Source organism: Mastomys coucha, unplaced genomic scaffold, assembly GCF_008632895.1.
Source record: "Mastomys coucha isolate ucsf_1 unplaced genomic scaffold, UCSF_Mcou_1 pScaffold9, whole genome shotgun sequence".
Classification (NCBI taxonomy): Eukaryota; Metazoa; Chordata; class Mammalia; order Rodentia; family Muridae; genus Mastomys; species Mastomys coucha.
This window is the reverse complement of record NW_022196915.1, coordinates 19,448,427-19,466,764: the sequence shown is the minus strand read 5'-3', so window position 1 is coordinate 19,466,764 and position 18,338 is coordinate 19,448,427. Positions and strand designations below refer to the sequence as shown.

General features: G+C 44.0%; 1 protein-coding gene across 1 annotated transcript; it reads right to left on the bottom strand.

The window, feature by feature from the left end:
* Positions 1-14,400: 14,400 nt before the first annotated feature.
* Fam170b (family with sequence similarity 170 member B) lies at positions 14,401-17,490 on the bottom strand. Its single transcript, XM_031362176.1, has 3 exons — positions 17,253-17,490; positions 15,240-16,116; positions 14,401-15,071 (listed from the first exon to the last, which is right to left on the bottom strand). Exons 1-3 carry the CDS (start codon positions 17,362-17,364, stop codon positions 14,870-14,872), a joined length of 1,191 nt encoding a protein of 396 aa, XP_031218036.1. The 5' UTR covers positions 17,365-17,490; the 3' UTR covers positions 14,401-14,869.
* Positions 17,491-18,338: the final 848 nt, after the last annotated feature.

Below are 18,338 nucleotides of genomic sequence, written 5' to 3'. Positions count from 1 at the left end.
GAACTCAGAAATCTGCCTGCCTCTGCCTCCCAAGTGCTGGGATTAAAGGCGTGCGCCACCACGGCCCACCCAGCTGACAAACAACTCTTAAATAAACAAGTAATTGGAATAAAAATAAGTATCTGGTAACAGGTACTCTAAAGTGTGCATAGAGAGACTTACATGCAGAAAAGGACCCGGTGAGGAACTGAGACACTAGGTGAACAGCACACAGACTTTATTGTGCTGTCTTTGCAACTTTTGTTGTGTTTTCGAAGTAAAATCTAGAAATGAACATTTGTTTATGGTCAGTGTGGTAGCCTTAGGGGACCACAGAGGTCAAAGAAAGAAGGCGGGATGGCAATGGAGGTCTGTACAGGGAAGCCATCAGCTCCCTGCTGGGAGTGACAGCTTAGCTCTCCAGAACAAACCACCAATCACCCTCAGCTGTGTTTAACCCTAAACTCATCTTAAGGGGCAAGCCGTTTCCGCGCACCATCATATAAAATTAATGTTCTTAGTTTGGGCATCTTGTTATTATAATTGTGTGTGTTTAATGTGTGAATCTGTTGGTTTGCAGTTGTAGTTATAAAGTTCAAGTGGTTTGGTGTTGCTTAAACAACGTCCACAGCAGTAAATTGAATCAGCACAGTTTTAGGAAGTGTGTTCTTGACCCCAAGAAAGGACAGAATTTGAGGACACTCAACACTACTCTAAGGCTTCTAATAGACCACTCATGTTCCTCTCACAGGATTGACAATAACCAGAAGCATGTGCCACGGGTCGGCCAGTCTGGGCCTCCTTCAACCCTCAGGAGACTCTAGTCAGGTTGACAAGGTGTAGGTGAAGAAATAATGGCAGAGACAACATATGGAAGTGCAGGATCTGAATGTATTTCTCAAAAATGGCATCAGACTTTTACAGTCATTACAAAAGAGAAATGAAAAATCTGGCAGCTCAGCAGTGGAGGTACATCTGAGGCCACCTGAAACACACTAGGTGTAAAGCAGCCACCTCTTCTGGACAGGTACTGCACCGCTCCACCCCCACCCCCACCCCACCCCCCATCCCCAAGCGCTTTGGGCCCAGAGGGGGTGGGGGTGGGGGCCGCGGACTGCATGAGGCTTGAAGCTCGAATGCTCTGTCTCCAGTGCTCGAATCTGGAATCTGAATGAATGTGTTTGCACAAAGTGAAAGCCAGGCTTATATATATATACACAGAAAACAGAGCAGATGACAAAAGTCACGTAGGTAGGCGACGGTCACATCAAGGTCAGTAAAATCAGGCATCCAGGTGCAAAGCAGAAGAGCAGTGGTGTCCTTCCTGCTGGGGCTATCTTGGCAGCCCCAAGCTAATTCTCTGGGTCTGTCAGAGGCAAGCACCAGGAAGTCCCATTCTAGAAGTTCCTGAGAACTAAGTGAGGGAAGCCCTTCAATTACTCTCTGGTATGTAAAACAATTCTGTCTTCTGTGGGACTGCTCTGAGAATTCTAACTATGTTTACAGTTAGCAATAGTGCCTGACCTCTGTTGCTAACTCTGAGGACACCCTGTCTGATAAGGCAGCTTCCTTGTGAGAAATTCCAAGCTAAAGACAGCTTGGTAATGAATTAGAATATACTGGAATGCTGTGCTGGCCAGGGAACAATGTTTAATCTTAGTTTTAAGTATTTACGGATCATTTCTTGGGGCACCTTTATGCCTGAATAAGAAGGCATGTTGAGTATTGGAAAGACTAATCTGGAACACATCTGAGTTAGTAGATGCCAGTGACTGACTGAATACCCAGGAGGCAAACTTCCTTTGAAGTCATACACTTCAGCCTGACACGCAGACTTTACTGGAGTAGACGAGTGGGCGTGGCAAGCATGAGTGTTCTTTCCTTTCCTTTTTAATTTCTTTTTTCATTTGTCTGGTTCTAAGACCCAATGAGCTCTCTTCCAAGGAACTCAGCCACTCCGATCCAAGTGGCTGATCTGACTCTCTTAAGGTATCTATGGATGATTTGTTTCTGCTGGCTTTTGCCACCCACCATATTCTAGAGTCTGCCTCTTCAGACTCTTCTTACTTCCACCTTAACTAACCATTCATCTCTCTGAGACTACTCAGTAAGTGTCCTGTCCCCTGCTATGCCCTTCAGGACCCCACCACCTCAGTAAGGGCAGTTCTGCTTACTAATAACATAACATGCACCTCTCCAGCTGTTTTCTTTTCTACTGCTCTAACCACTTGTCTCTCTTTCCCCTTCTACTGGGTGTCACCATGGAGCTCCTTGCTTTGTCTACTTTTACTATGAAAGCCACACCAGTGTGCCAGGAAGCTTCTGCTTGCCCTACCAGACTCTCATCACATCACCTCTCTTCTGTGATTTGGGACACTTCTCTCTGACAAGTGTCTCAGTCCTGTTGGGTTGCCCTGATTGAAATTCTTGTTACCTTTCCTCTCCCTCATGGCTCCTCTCAGCTTCTTCTGGGAAATTCCTCACCTCCTCCTAGCAGCTTAGCCTACTCCTGGGTCTGGGTCTAGGTCTGTGACCTTTGCTTGCTGACTTCCTCTCCAAGCTACCTGCTTTATCTCTCCTGTGCACACCTGGGTTCATTCTTTGCAATTTTCCTTGCCTGTCCCTAGGAGCTGCCAGCTAAACCCCACAGTTTCTCTATGCCCTGTGGCTTCTGCAATATTGAAGCCCTCCCTAGGGTGGAGAACTCCATCTCCCTGGGGTGGAAAGTTCCATCTCCCTAGGGTGAAGATTGTCCCTTTTTGTCCCTTTTGACTACACTGTTCTCTTTTAGCTGACTAACCCTCCCTATAGCCGAGTTCTTTCTGTGACCCTTCTTCCTTTTCTCTCTGGACTCAATTTCTTTCTTGGATCCAGAGCTTTTCTTAAAGCCTTGCTGTCTTGCTGAAAACAGGCTTGGCCCCAGCAAAGTTTGTTGGCTAAAGACAGCACACTCAGAGTTACAAAGTGTCCCAAATTCTAACAACTTCTGCCAGGAACAAAGGATCTCAAATTCTCTTAACTCTAAGTTTTTATAGCTTCCCACTCTAAAATCTTTTATCTCTATGATTTGTCTGTGTTCTACTCCCAAGCAATCCTTTAAGACTATTGTGCAAACTCTTTATCTTAGGATCACTTTTTAGGTTCATTGGGTGTGGTTAAAAATTTTGTAAAATCTGTATGTAACAAAGTTTGGCTTTACACTTATAGAAAAAAGTTTATAGTTAAAGCCTATACATAGGAATTTTAATTTGCTACAATACCCTATATATGTTATTCAACTCTTATCTAGAATATATTATATATGTAACTTAGATTCAGCTCTTGTTTAGAAAAACAGCAACCATGTGGCTCTCCTCCATCTCGGCTGGTAACCTTCAAGAAGTAAGCAGCCACATGATTTGCAGCTATCTTTACTAAGGTTTTAAGAGTATATGCCATGTGACCTCACCATCTTAAGATGACCACTTGGCACAGAACAATAATTATAAAACTTCTTAGTCCTAATGCGCTGTCTGTTTATCATGAAATCTCCTTTTAGAATAAGGAAGCAACAAGAAGTCTCACATATTTTGGATTGGTATGGACTTTTGTAAGATGATAGAAATTTATATTTGCTACAGTGGACCATATATTTGTATGTATACAACTATTTATATAGTTGTATATGTGATACAACTATGGTTTAGAATATACTGTATATGATGATAAACTTTTAAGGTTATAAATCTCTATTCAGGTTAACAAAGGCTGGTTTAAGATGTATATATAACTACTCATGTCTTTGCTAACTGTTTAACATCAAGCTTCTAAAAAATAAGGTAAGTAACAACACAAGTTCAATACGTAAGGTATATTTGATAATCAAGGTTTATAAATTCCTAAGGTCTACTCACGTTCACAGTAATATTTGCCTAGCTCCTTTGTCTTTGTTCATTTTGATAAGCTTTAGCTGTTTGGATAAACTAAGCCATACAAAAAACTTCAACATTTTATAATAGTGTACTATAAAAGGCTCAGTAAAGTTGCCAGTCTCTCTGTGTACTGTATTTATGACTAAACTTTTTATTTTGATACTAGAAGAGCTTCTATTCAAAAATTGTTATTTTTTAAGGCGAAACCAAGCAGGGATGTGATAAAAGTTCTAGTCTTATAAAAGCTACCAAGTTATTATGAATTGTTAAAGATAATTAAGAAATGCCAGTTGATAGTCACCTTATAAATAATCAAATTCTTTAATATGTTCAGAACTGTACTCATAGTATGCCAAGTACTGATGTGATCAATTACAAGAATAAACTTCCTGTATACGTTCTCAAAGGCAAGCTTAAAACAAGACCCTATAAAGGAGCAAAGTTTGCCTAGTTTAGATACACTTAATTGATAGTTTAGATACACTCAAACTCTTCAGAGATCTTCTGACTATACATTTAAAATGTTTAATAAAATAACTTTTTTGTGATAGAGAGAAGTGACAGGTGCTAGCAGATCCCTGGGATCTCCTTCAAAGAAGATACTGTGGCACAGAAGAACTCCACCTACTGCTTGCTTTAAATGTGGCAAAGCTTGGTCATTGGTGAAAAATACTGTCCTTCACCTTGATTGCTGCCCGGGCTCTGACCAAACTGCAGCCAAGAAGGACACTGGAGAGTTGACTGTCTCACTTCTCCTAGACAGATAGGCTGGCCCCCACCAAGTTCCTACTCCACAGGAAAATTGGTCAGATCTTCTAGGACTGGCAGCTAAAGACTGATGTTGCTGAGTCCTCCTCGGCCTCCAGGGACCAACATGGAACCTAGGGGGATGGTCCAGCAAGTCTCTGTCATTTTTAACAGATTCAGAAGAAGCCGCTTGGTCTGCACTTCCTGCTTACTCAGGTGAAATTTATCCTACTCTGGTCTGTGATGCTGGTGAATACTTGGCTAGTGACAGATGTGTCAGTTTAACATCTGTGACCAAGGCTCCTGCAGCCTTCCAGGTTCTCTTCCTGTGTAAAAATCAGGCCACAAACCTCACTTCCCTAGGCCTCCAGATGAGAAAGGCAGTTTACCTTGCTACCAGACTCTAAAAAGACATAAGCACACAAGACAGGTTTCAAAGTAACTTTTTTCCTATTCACTTATTGAAAGAAGTTTGCTTTATAATAACGGCAAATAACTGAATTTTTAAACATGATTTAAGGCCTATAAAAATGAAAAATGCTTCAGATTTCTTTCCCTTGCTATGCTATTGTTATACTGAGACTTCAGAAGTTCAGAGTTTTAACACTAATCAGTGGAGTTCTGATAAGTCTAGATCTAGTCTAGATCTAGTAAGCACTGGCTAGGGCTGTCGTAGTCTCACGCTCCAGATTTTAATTTCCCTTTGGTTGTCTTCTGAGTATAAACTTAAAGGTGCTTCTCGTTGTGCTAAGAACTTCTCCTTAATTCATCTACACCCAGTCTTCTGGATAGAGAAAAAAAGTGTTAATGCTTTCAACCAAATCCTTTGGGAGTTCAAAGTCCAAAGCTTTTATTTCCTATGATTCCAATATGTGAATCTACTGCCTTTTCTACAATGTGGATTTCGGTACAGATTACCAATAGTGGTAATGCTAACATCCAAAGCTTACCTTTTTTTTTTTTTTTTTTTTTTTCAAACTTTAAAACATCTTGTAAGCTTCAGGGCAGCCATCAACTTGAATCCACCTCTCATGGGTCAAATGGACTCCCTATAAGTTCTGTCAATCAACATAGCCTGTTCCCCCACCTGCCTATTCCTGAGGGAGGGGTCTAGTCCTCTTTTCCTGGTCTTAAGACTCCCCTACCCCAACTCCCAGGACCATAGGTGTATTAGTCAGGGTTCTCTAGAGTCACAGAACTTTTGGGTAGTCTCTATATAGTAAGGGAATTGTTGATGACTTATAGTCTGTAGTCCAACTCCCAACAATGGTCAGCAGCAGCTGTGAATGGAAGTCCAAGGATCTAGCAGTTGCTCAGTCCTACAAGGCAACTGGCCAAGAAGAGAGAGAATAATCTTCCTTCTTCCAGTGTCCTTATGTAGGTCTCCAGCAGAAGGTGTAGCCCAGATTAAAGGTGTGTGGCACCACGCCTTTAATCCCAGATGACCTTGAACTCAGAGATCTCCCTGTCTTGTCTTAATCTTCTGGGATTTATAGCCACTATGCCTCAAGATCTCCATGACAAGATCCAGGTCAGAAACTTGTATCTCCCAGCCTCCAGTTTAAGACCACAGGTGAGCCTTCCAATTCTGGATTGTAGTTTATTCCAGATATAGTCAAGTTGACAACCAGGATTAGCTACTAAAATGGGCCTAAAAGGTTCAAATGTGCATAAAAAAAATTTCCCATATATATATATATATGAAAGAGAGAGAGAGAGAGAGATCCCAGCGTATTTCCAATCAATTAAAGACTACAAACTGCCCCAATTGCTGCCTGCATGTCCCTAGCCCCAGATGGTCCTGCGGAGCCTGGATAATGAGTGAAACAGCCTGGATTTGGCCAACATTCCAGCTTTTTGGGTCCCCAACAACAATGTGCCAGTGTCAGCAGGAAGTAGTCATCGAAGATTTCCTCAACCCCTATCATTCACTATGAACAAGAAGTCTGGGATGTTAAGTTTCAAACCTGGGAAAAGTGTTTGAGGTGTTTATTTAACATATCAAAGTGGCCTCCAGCTCTCCCAGCATCCCTCAGTGACAGCCTACCTGTCACAGGCTATGGCTGGCATCTTGAACCCTCTATCCTAAACCCTGCAGCCCAAGGTAGGCTGACCTTACCTCAGAGGCTCTTCCCTATATAACCCAGACATTTTGGCTACCTGCCCCCTTTTGTACCTTTGGCCTCTTGGCTGCTGCACCTGATTCCCTCTCTCCTGCCTCCCTTCCCCTCCATCTCCACACATGGCTCCACTCAGCCTAGTGATGTCCACTCTGGACTCTCCCCATGTTTCTCTCTATACTTTATGTTCTCCCTTTATCTACAACAACTTTCTCCTCCACCATACCTGGGAAGAGTCATGCTCTTCCCTTTTCTCTTTCTTCCTTTTTTGTCCCATTCAGTTGGTTTCTTCTGAGGCCTGCCTTCCCCCAGGATTATAGATGCCTTTTGTGGTAGTTTAAATGGAAAAAGCCCCATAGGCTCATAGAGACTGGCACTATTGGGAGGTGTGGCCTTGTTGGAATAGGCATGGTGTTGTTGGAAGAAGTGTCACTGGGGGTGGACTTTGAGGACTTAGAAGCTCAAGCCAGGCCTAGTTAGTGTGTGTCATTCTCTTCCTGCTTCCTGCATATCCAGATGTAGAACTCTCAGGTACCTCTCTAGTACCATGTCTGCCTATGTGCCACTATGCATCTGGCCACGACAATAAGGGACTAAACCTCTGAACTATAAGCCAGCCCCGGTTAAATATTTTCCTTTAGAAGAGTTGGAGGTAGAAATAGGAGAATCCCTGTGGCTCTAAATCTGTAAAGTCCCAGTAAGAGACCCTGTCTCAGAAAACAAAGCCACACCCACCCACCCACACATGTACATACTCATAAACATGTACACCCACCCACATATACTATATACAACACACACATGAGAGAGGGGTGTAAGGGAAAGAGAAAGAGAGAGGGGGGGAGGGAGAGAGAAAGAAAGTTGGGAAATTTTAGACCCCTAGATATGTATCTTTAATGGAGTTCTGGGATTTGGTTTCCTCCTTCTTTTCTCTTTCCTATGCAGCTACCAGGCAAACAAGTTTCTTCAGCAAACAAGTTTCTTCTGCCACATGTCCACACCAGCATAGTGATCTGCCCCACTGGCCCAAAAGTAACAGAACCAAGCAATGTAATGGGCCGAAATGTCCAAAACTGTGAGGGAGGGTGTGGCATGATTCCTGACCTTGGAGCAGAGCCAGCAGGGCATGGATCTTCTCGAGTGGGACAGCTGCTATAAGTGTAAGGCTTGTTCACACATATTTTACTTTATGTTCCTCCTTCAGATGATGTTCTCCCAGCCAAGGTTAATGGCTCCATGATAGTCAGAAACAGCACAATTTCAGGAAGTGAAAGTGTGTCTGGTGTTCTTCAGCAAAATGGTCATGTTGACATTCAAGACAGCCATTAAGGCTGTGGGAATGAACTCTGAAAACACGAGTTCAGCAATGCATGAATCAGTATAAGAGCTGTTCTTTACAGGATTTCCTAACTGTGAAAAATATAAAAATGTAGATCTATGAGTTCAAGGTCTATCTACAGAGCAAGTTCCAGGACAACCAAGCTTAGGCTGTGAAGGAGTTGGAAAAACAGAAAACTGGTGATAGATAATGTAATAGAACAAGGGGGCCATATTCCAGCTCCAGCAAACATCAGATCTTGGCAGCTTTGGCCATGTGGCCCTGTCAAGGGGTTAAGGTCATAAATTGATGATTCATGGGATAGTCAAAAGGAAACCTGTGGTAAATGATTAAATTTATAAGCAAATCCTAACAAAGTACCTTATGAAGAATAAAGAAGTCAGCTTTGGTCTGCAAGAGAGAACTATCTCAGGCAAAGAATTATCTTGAGCAGAGAACTATCTCAAGCAGACTACAGAGCTGTAAGCTTACACCTCATCATTGACTCTGAATCTGAATCATTTCTTCCACCACTCCCAAGCACCCCTTACTCAGGACCCTCTCTCAAGCTGAAGCAGGTCCTCAGCAGTTTTCAAAAGTGGATTACCCCAGACATTTGTTATAATAAAAGAAAGCTAACAATACTTTCCCTTCTGAGCAGGAGCATGACCAATGCATGTGACCTTTCTCTATACAGCTTTATGCCTTTGCCTCCTCTTGTAAGGGCATCAGTTACACTGAATTAAGGCCCGTTGCTGACCCACAATGGTGGTTGTGTTTATTTCCATTTTATGACGATATAATACATATACCATCAAATTCAATTTTTCAAGTGTACAGTTGGATACCTTGTTACAGTTGCAAAGCTTTGCACCCATTTCTAATTTCAGAATGTGTTTATCACTCCAAGAAGAAACACCACAGAAGTTAGTGTGGTTCCCATGCCCCACCTTGGGTGAATGCTTGGCAATTACTAATATGTCTCTATGAATGAACATATTTTGGACATTTAACATGTGCAGAGTTGCTAACTAGGTAGCCTTTGTTTCTGGCTTCTCTCACTGTACATATGGTTTTCAAGTTTCATTCATGTATAAGGTAGATCCATGCACATTTTATAGCTGAGTCATATCCAATTGTGTAAATATATACTATGTGTTTTATCTGTTCAACATTTGGTAGACATGGTTATTTTCACATTTTTGTATTGAGTAATGATGCTTCTGAATATTCACATAATAAGTTTCCATGTAGAAAAGTTTTCAAGTCTGAAATTTTACACCTATGATTTTATAACTATATCTGAGTTTTATAGTTTTAGCATATATGTTAAGGTCTTTTCCATTCTCTCTTTCTCTTTTCTCTCTCTTCTCTCTGTGCATATATATTTGTATAGCATGATAGGAATCCAACTCCATGCTGTTTTTTAAAGATTTATTTTTATGTGCATGTGTATGTACCTGAGTGTATGTATATGCACTGTGTTTGTTCAGATGCCCATGGAGGCCAGAATGGAGCATCAAGTCTCCTGGAGTTACAGGCAATTGAAAGTTGTCATGGGATTTCTGAGAACCCAGATCCTCTACATGAACAGCAAGTGCTCTTAACTGTTAAGCCATCTCTCCAGCTCCTCAATTCTTCTGTTTGCCTGCAGATATCCAGGTGTCTGGCTTCAATTGCTGGAGAGATTAATTTCCCCCATTAAATTATCTTGCTTGGTGCCTGTATCTGAAACTACATGGAAACTTATTATGTGAATATTCAGAAGCATCATTACTCAATACAAAAATGTGAAAATAACCATGTCTACCAAATGTTGAACAGATAAAACACATAGTATATATTTACACAATTGGATATGACTCAGCTATAAAATGTGCACGGATATACCTTATACATGAATGAAATTTGAAAACCATATGTACAGTGAGAGAAGCCAGAAACAAAGGCTACCTAGTTAGCAACTCTGCACATGTTAATTGTCCAAAATTGGACAAAATTGATCACAAATACAAGGGCTTACTGCTGATTATTGCTTATCATGTCTTTATCTTATATTTTTGCAGCAAGACTGGAGTCTAGTAGGAAATGGTTTTAATACAGATTTAAGCACAAGCATTATAAGAAATGAAGAGACATATAAAAGCAGAGAAGTGCATGTCCTAGAGCGAGTACAGGCTCAAGAGAGTCATCTCTCATGTCCTCTTCATATTTATTAAGTCATGTGATTATTCTTTCAATACTATTGCCAGATGTAATATTTTTTTAACTATACTTATCAAGAGATAACCTGAACTCTATCAAGGTGAATTATACCTTTTAAACTTGCTTAAATTTGATGATCATGTGCATGTATGAGATTAATACATCATTTGCTTTTTAATGCCATCCTTACTAGGCTTTATTATTATCAGCTTCATGCAAGAAATGAGATCTATTTCGCCACAAAGGCTTGGGAAAAGAGAGTTTAAGGTGATTTATCATCTCAAATATTTGTAGTCCCTTGAAAACTAGAGAAGGGTTTTTCATCTGGTACTAGTCTTATGTGGGAGTCCCAGAATTCTGCAAAGTGATGTTTAGACCACAACTGAATATCAAATGCTGTTGAGTTAAAGATGTTTTAGGAGCCAATCACGGTGGGAAGCATAATTTTGTCCTCTCGCCCATCCACGTCATCCAAAGTGCTCCTTCCAAATTTGCTTACCTGAGATTCCCATCATCCTTCATTTGCCCTGCATCCTCTTCAGTCTTCTCTGTTTTCTAGCTACCATTTAATCTAAAACCAGCATAGCCCATGGGGATGAACATTTATGCCTTCCTAGATGCCTCCATCTGTCTCTCAGTTCCAGCTGGAGTCTTGGTGTTACATGGTTAGAATACAGTTTGCAGCCAAGTTGCTCCACCACACACAGCAGCCATGTGACCTTGATGAAGTCTTGGGCTCACTCAGCAACAAGAGAGAACTAAGGCTGGGAGCTACATCTTGTGGAGTTATAGAGGTTGTATGTGATTTAATATGAATAGAGCTATGAAATCAACACAAAGCCTTCATAGTATCAGAGCTAAGCACGTGTAAACATGCTTTTAAAGGGTGGAACTCTAGACTTGGGCTACTGCATCTGACCTTAGCTTCACCACCTACTGAATTTCACATAAAAATATCCCCTTCTCATTAGTGTTTCTAGCTCAGCAGTCTCTTTTTTTCTTAGACTGTACTTGGAGTCTATCTACTGAGTCCCCTCCTATGCCAAATAGCTTTTCTATGACTCAGGCAACATAGATCCTGTAGCATTTTTCAAAGCACATTCAGACATCCTTTTAAAATGATGAGATCCTCATGGTTGATTCTCTGGAACCCATAAAGGGATTACATCCCACATGAGGCCCATGGGGCACACTGTGGTCTCAGGTAACCATACCCATGCAGGTGATGACAACTCATCTCCATTCTTAAGTAGCACCCTTTGGCATCCCACATCTTTCAAACCAGCCCCCTTTTGGATACTTCTCAAAGTTACCATTCAGCATCCCAATGAATCGCCTCCTCTTTCCTCACCCCCAACTTCATTTTTTTAGCTCTAACATTCATCACCACAAACCCAGAGAAAGTTCCACGTCACCTCCCCCAGTGGATACTAGCCAGACTCTATAGTAACAGTCTTCGTAATCTCACTTGAATCCTTCCAGTTACCAGACTTTATAGGCCCCGTGCCCCCAGCCTTGCTGCTCGTCTCTCTCCTTAACCATGTTCACTGGTGTCTTTCACAAATGCAGTCCAACTTGCTGAACATTCAAGAGCTCCTTTATAATTCCAAGGGGCAAGAACTCAGGTTCTGTGATTCGTACTTGAAAGCCCTGCTTGACTATCATCCACATGCAACAGGACACAGCTGATCATTTCCAGGTCAGTTTTTTTTTTTCTTTCTTTTCATCCCTCCCTGCCTTGGTCCTCGATTTCCCTGGCTTCATCTTCCATTTCTCCCTCTCCCCTTCACTGGGTTATTTTCATTAGAATATACACACTTGCTTTTGTTCTCAGTTTCCTTCTGGTCCATCATTGCTTTGCTACCAAAATGGTTTCAAACTTGCCCCTAGAGATTTGTCTCATGGCTAAATCTGACCAGTGCCCATCTGACCTCTGCTCTTCTCAGCTACTGAGCCTGCTTCATAAAACCCAAAAGAAATGATAGCTTGGTCCTCAGCCCACTCAACTACCCTAGCAGTTGGCACTGCTCCCCTTGCTGAAAACCACAATTCCTTATATCAGTTGGCTCAGAAGAAAAACCCTATGAACTATCCCCTCCCCTTTTCTTGGCCTTTTGGTTATAAGCTGAGCCATCTTCCTTGACTACCTGGTTCTATTTCCCAGCTCATCCTGTCTAACTCTACTCCAGCTCCCTAGAGTCTCATCCACCACTGTTGGAATTCTGTTAGCATCCTCATTTATGGTTCTGAGCCAGACTTGTCTCCTGGTCTGTCTAAGTCAGAAACCACTTCACAGTCAATGTCACTACTTGAGACCTTACCTTTAGCATTTAAAATTCTCAAGACCCAGCTGACCATGATCTCAGAACTATGTCCACATGCAGACCATGCTTACACAGAGACATGTAAGGCACACACACGTGGATGCTCACAAACACGTTCACACCCACACCTACATGTGCAATATGTCCACATTAAACACACTCCAATCTTCCACCAAAGTTTCCCATACCAGACAGTAAATATTATTTACTATCAGCTGAAGGCTCCATCTTTGCACACACTTTCCTTTGTTCCAAGGCCTTCATACTTGATTTTTCTTCGAATGCATCTTGAATGAAATCATTCCTCTTGTCCCATCTAGATTATCATCATCCTTGGCCTAGACTCCTGCCGAGCTTACAAATCTCTCTCTTTCTGCTTTTGCTATGATCCCAGTTCTTATACTCTACAATGTGTTTTTAAAGACATGGGCTGACCCTGTCACTTGCTTCCTTAAACCAGCACATAGAACGAGGAATAAGCTAAGGTTGCATGGTGGAGAAAATTCCAGAGAAGAGCAACATGTTGGTCAGAAGATAGGGAAGGACTACATCCCACTTGAGTATGTGTGCCAAAGCTCTAAGGTTTGGAATCTAAACACTTTTTTAAAAAGGCCAGTGTAACCAGAGCATAGCAAGAGAAGCAGAGAGTGCTGAGGCAGGGCCCTGAAGATCATGGAAAAAAAAAAAAACAACTTTGTAATTGTTTTAATCAGTTCATCCCACTGGCCCTGTGGTCTCCCAAACAATGCCCACATGTTTTCATTTCTTCTATCCTCTTCTTGCTCCTGTGCGTAGTTGATGTCTGCCATGTGGTAGGTGCTATGTCTTCATTGAAAGTATGGAGACCATTACCTCCAGCGCCGCTGCAGGTTCAAGTGTCTCGCAGTTCTCTGCATGCACTGAGATTATCTCCCAAGGCCATCATTTTGCCTAGCTCATGCGTTCTTAACCAAGAGCAATCTTCCCACTATGGCACAGTTACTACCTGGGTATATTTTTGAATGTCATGGGAAGGAATGCCCTTAGCCTCCACAAGGAACCATTTAACTCAGTGTCAGCAATGCTGTCTTTGCAAAACCCTCATAGTACTCTGTCTGGCTTTTTCAGTGTATGATCACCTTCTGATCAAATGGCTTATCTAGGGCCCCTCTTCTTGGGTCCTTGAATGAGGTTAACGCTTTACTTTACAACTGACTTTGTCATGTGCACCATGGAGCTTGTGTACAGGTTGAGCATCCCCAGTCCCAGGAACACAAATGCAAGCTGTGACCAGCTCCCCAGTCTGAAGCTTTCTGAGCACCGACATGATGTGACAAGTGGAAGATTTCACATGTGACCCCACATGATTTCGCACAGTGGAAAACAGGTGCGGATGCTAAGTAGAATCCCTTCTGATATAGGGTGTGTATGAGACCAGTGGGGTTTGTTTACACTTAGATCTCATTCCCAAGATGTCTTCATTGTGCATACGCAAGCAGCCCAGCTTTGGAAGAATGTGAAATGACTGGACTCTAGGCTTACTCAACTTACATGGGCTCCATTGGCCACATTCCTAACCCAGGGGCCCTGGCTGATGAATTTGTTTGCTCCCCTTGGCCCCCTGAACTGGTTAGGAAGAAAGTGTAGACCAGATTGATGATAACATTTGAAATGTGTGTGAACTGAGCAGTAAGAAGGACTTCCCAAGCACCATCTTCTGTAAAGCCGCATGGCTCTCCGCATCTGTCACTTAGTCACCTACATGGCCACTCCCTTACATACCCAGCCTGGCAGCATGCTTCATTCAAGACACTGGGTACCACTTTGTCTTATTCAAGTTTAATCCCAACAACATAAGACATAGAATTAGGGCATATGACAGATTCCTAACAATGAAAAAAATAGGGCCGAAGCTTCATTTGTAGTTGGCTCCCCTGTGAGTCACTTGTACTTGAACAGCAAGTGTGGACTGCTGCTGGTCCTTCAGCAAAAATAGAAATCCCAGTGGCCACGTGCTTGCCTGTTTCCCGTCTTGCATCCACCATCAGGAACTCTTGAAGCCCTCTTCTTTGGATTCAGGTTTTGAAATGGACTCTAGTGGAAATGCTCTGCCTTGGGGAAAGGCTCCCATTCCTCCCACCTTTGCTGCTCCACAGCCACATGGATGGTTTTCCCCACCACCACCCTGGTCCTCTCCCCCTGCTCTGGTGGCTCTGGTCCGGCTGGCTGGAAAAGGAGCAGCAACCCAAAATACTGGAGGGAGGGTGGGCAGCTCACCTCCGATCTCTACTTTCCCTGTTGCTGCAGTGGCTGTTGTTTCTGCTGCTGTCGCGGCTGTGGCGGCGGCTGCTGCCTCTGCTGCCTCTGCTGCTGCTGCTGCTGCTGCTGCTGCTGCTGCTGCTGCTGCTGCTGCTGCTGCTGCTGCTTCTGTGGCTGTGGTTGTGGTTTTGGCTGTGGCTGCGATGGCTGCTGCGGTGGTTGCTGGGGCGGCTGCTGCTGTTGCTGCTGTTGCTGTTGCTGCTGTTGCTGTTGCTGCTTGTGTTTCTGCTGCTGCTGTTCCTGCTGCTGTTGCTGCTGCTGCTGTTGCTGCTGCTGCTGTTGCTGCTGCTGCGGCTGCTGCTGCTGTTGATATTGCTGCTGCTGCGGCCGCTGCTGCTGCTGCTGCTGCTGCTGCTGTTGCTGCTGCTGCTGCTGCTGCTGCTGCTGCTGCTGCTGCTGCTGCTGCTGTTGCTGCTGCTGCTGCTGCTGCTGCTGCTGCTGCTGCTGCTGCTGCTGCTGCTGCTGCTGCTGCTGCTGCTGCTGCTGCTGCTGCTGCTGGGGAAGCACCTTGGTTAGGGGCCTGGAACATTCACTACTGTTCGAAGAGCTCTGCTCCTCCTCTACAGGCTGCTGGTCCTGCCTTTGATCCCGGGCTCGCCTCCTTTCCAGCATCTCCTCGAAGAATATTTGGCAGCTGAAGCCATCTCGGAGGCCATGCTGGGCGTGGTCCAGCAGCGCCTCCAGCGTAGGGAAGACTCTGCAGCAGGCCACACAGCGCAAGCCATGGTTGGTGGTGATCAGCCAGTCTGGTGGTGCTCGCAGCTCCTGCATGCAGCAGTCCACAGGGTCCTCAGTCTGCGGGAGGTAGTGCTTGCAGGCTTCCAGCTCCCAGCGCAGGTCTGTGTTGGAGGCCATCTCAAAGGAGGAGCCTTTCCGTCGCTGACGCTTGATGAACTCGGCCTCCCGGATAAGGGGCTTCCTGGTAACTGGCTCGAAACCATCGTCAGTCTCCCAAGCCACTGCCACGCCGCGCACGGTCTGCACGTGGGTATACAGGGCACACACACTCTCAGGTGGGGTCTCCTGCTGCTCCTCGGACTTGCTGGAGTCCCAGGACTGGTACTGAGAGTAAGACTGATACTCAGAGGACGACTGGGATGATGGAGAGCTGCTCCAACCCAGCACTCCCTGTGTCCGGGCTGCCAAGTAGATGTCGTCCTCCGGGAGGATGGCAGGCCCTGGCCGCGGAGATGATTCATTCCTCCTCATGGTCCCTGAGAAGTGGAAGGACAGTTTCATCAGTGTGCTCAGAAAGGGTTCACGTGTAACTTTCCTGAGGTACCACAAACAAACCACAAACAAAACCATACAGGCTCCGGCAGCTTTGGGAAGGTGCTTGTTACTCATCAGCGATGACCAGAAAACTGTCTCACAGGGAGATAAGGATAAAAGAAATGTGTCCATGTTATTAAATGAGGTGTGAAAAGCCAGCACCTGGTAAATTGGAAAGTAGATTGTGGTACAACCACAGAATGCCATTGTATTCGTGGATTAAAATAAGTGAGCCAGGAATGTGTGCAGAACAGACACAAAAAGTAATGCACCTGCTAAATGAAAGAAGCTATCACTTGATCTCACTTAGAAGACATTCTAGAAAAAGCAAATCGGTAGAGACAGAATAGGTACCAGGAGCTAGAGAGGTAAGCAGGACATAAAGGAGCCTTAGGGAACTCTGGGGGATCAAGAAAATAGTCTGTGCTTTGACTGTGGCTGTCACTCACATGAACAGTGTCACATTTCCTTCCACCATACACATCATGTACTGTGCAGACATCAGTTCAATAAAACCCACTTGAAAATCAAGAGTGGAACTGGGCCCCAGCCTCTCCGCCTCTGTTTGGGATTTATCTCTATCTCAGCTGGCCTCTAATCTACTCCTTGGAAACACGTTGTGTCCCTGTCAGCATGTAAGAGTGTACTATACCTTCATTCCTTTAAGATTCATAATTTCACTATCATGATTTTCATCCCACCAAGAAAACAGAGGCAGAGGATCTGCATACCAGACAGAGCTACTTGGCTCCAAGAGCAGATTTTCCCCTAAAGTGCTGCCTGCAGATACACCTTGGTATCCAGTGAGTAGATATTCTAGATTAGCATGTGTCCATGAACTATAAAGGAATGTTTATGTTACTACAGGTCTTACAGGATTATCATTATTTCTTTCTTCAAACACACATCCAGATCAATACAGAAAGGTTTCATTCTTGTCTACATATCTCCTGAAATAGCCCCATAGATGCATAACAGCATAAGAAGTATCAGCTTCCCCTAAAGACCACTTTTCTCATCTGCTTTGTGTGATCAACACACTCCTTTGATAACATCTCCTTCCCCATCTATTGACCACCTGGCCAGCATACTCCTGCGCTCTCCTCTGCGGCATCTGGGCTGGCCATGCCCATGGCAGTCCCATTGATTGGTGTCTGTTCTCCCTTGTGCTCCATGAGATGGCGTTTCATGACTTCAAACCAGCACCCAGAATCTCGGTGAGAGCTGGGGTGAGCTGTGCTGAAGCCCTCCAGCCAGCCCCAACCTGAGTGGCCACATAGTCTCTAGGATCCTGGCTTTATTCTGTGATGTCATCAGTGACACGGGTCTGTTCTGTGACCCTTGGCAAGGATAAACATCCCTGCCAGGTAACCAGGAAAGGGTCACAGCGTGAGTTTATTTCCCTCTGTGACCTTTTCTCCCCAGTGTCTTCTCAGGAACACAAACACAAAACCCAGGCACATGCTCTCAAGTATATATACAGACATAAAGACTTAAGTGCAGGGATTGGAGAGATGGGAGAATAGTCAGGGTTAATAGCCCTGACCCCTGACTATTCCCCCAGAGTTCACAGATTCCCAACACCCATGTGATACTACCTGTAATTCCAGTTCCAGAAAATCCGGTGCTTTCTTCTGGCCTCTGCAGGTACTGCCCTTATAAGGAGCAGAGATAAATGCAGACCAACAACTACATACATAAAATGAAAAAATTTTCAGGGAAACACGTAGGCACTTACACACATAAATGTAAATGTTCACATACGCAATCACTTAGATACTCATGTTAAAATATACATAAACACTTAGACATAGTACATTAGTATATGCTCACAGCATTCACACTGACTGACACACATATAAGCATATGAAGCACATAACACTCAGACACACACACACATCCACACATGATCTCATATGAACTGAACCATTGATAGGCTCACAGGATGCATAGACAGCACCAAACATCAACATAGCCTCACTTCACACCATGAAGAGTCGCTCAGCTCAGAATGCTTGTCTCTGAGGTGCTCACCTGGCCTGCTTAGGTTCCCCAAAACTCTGTACCACTCTGCACAGAAAGGAGCTCTGTCCCTTTCGGCATGCTTTGCCCAGTTTCTGCAGTATCGCCTCCTCTTGACTGTCCACAGTGGATGCCTCCTCTC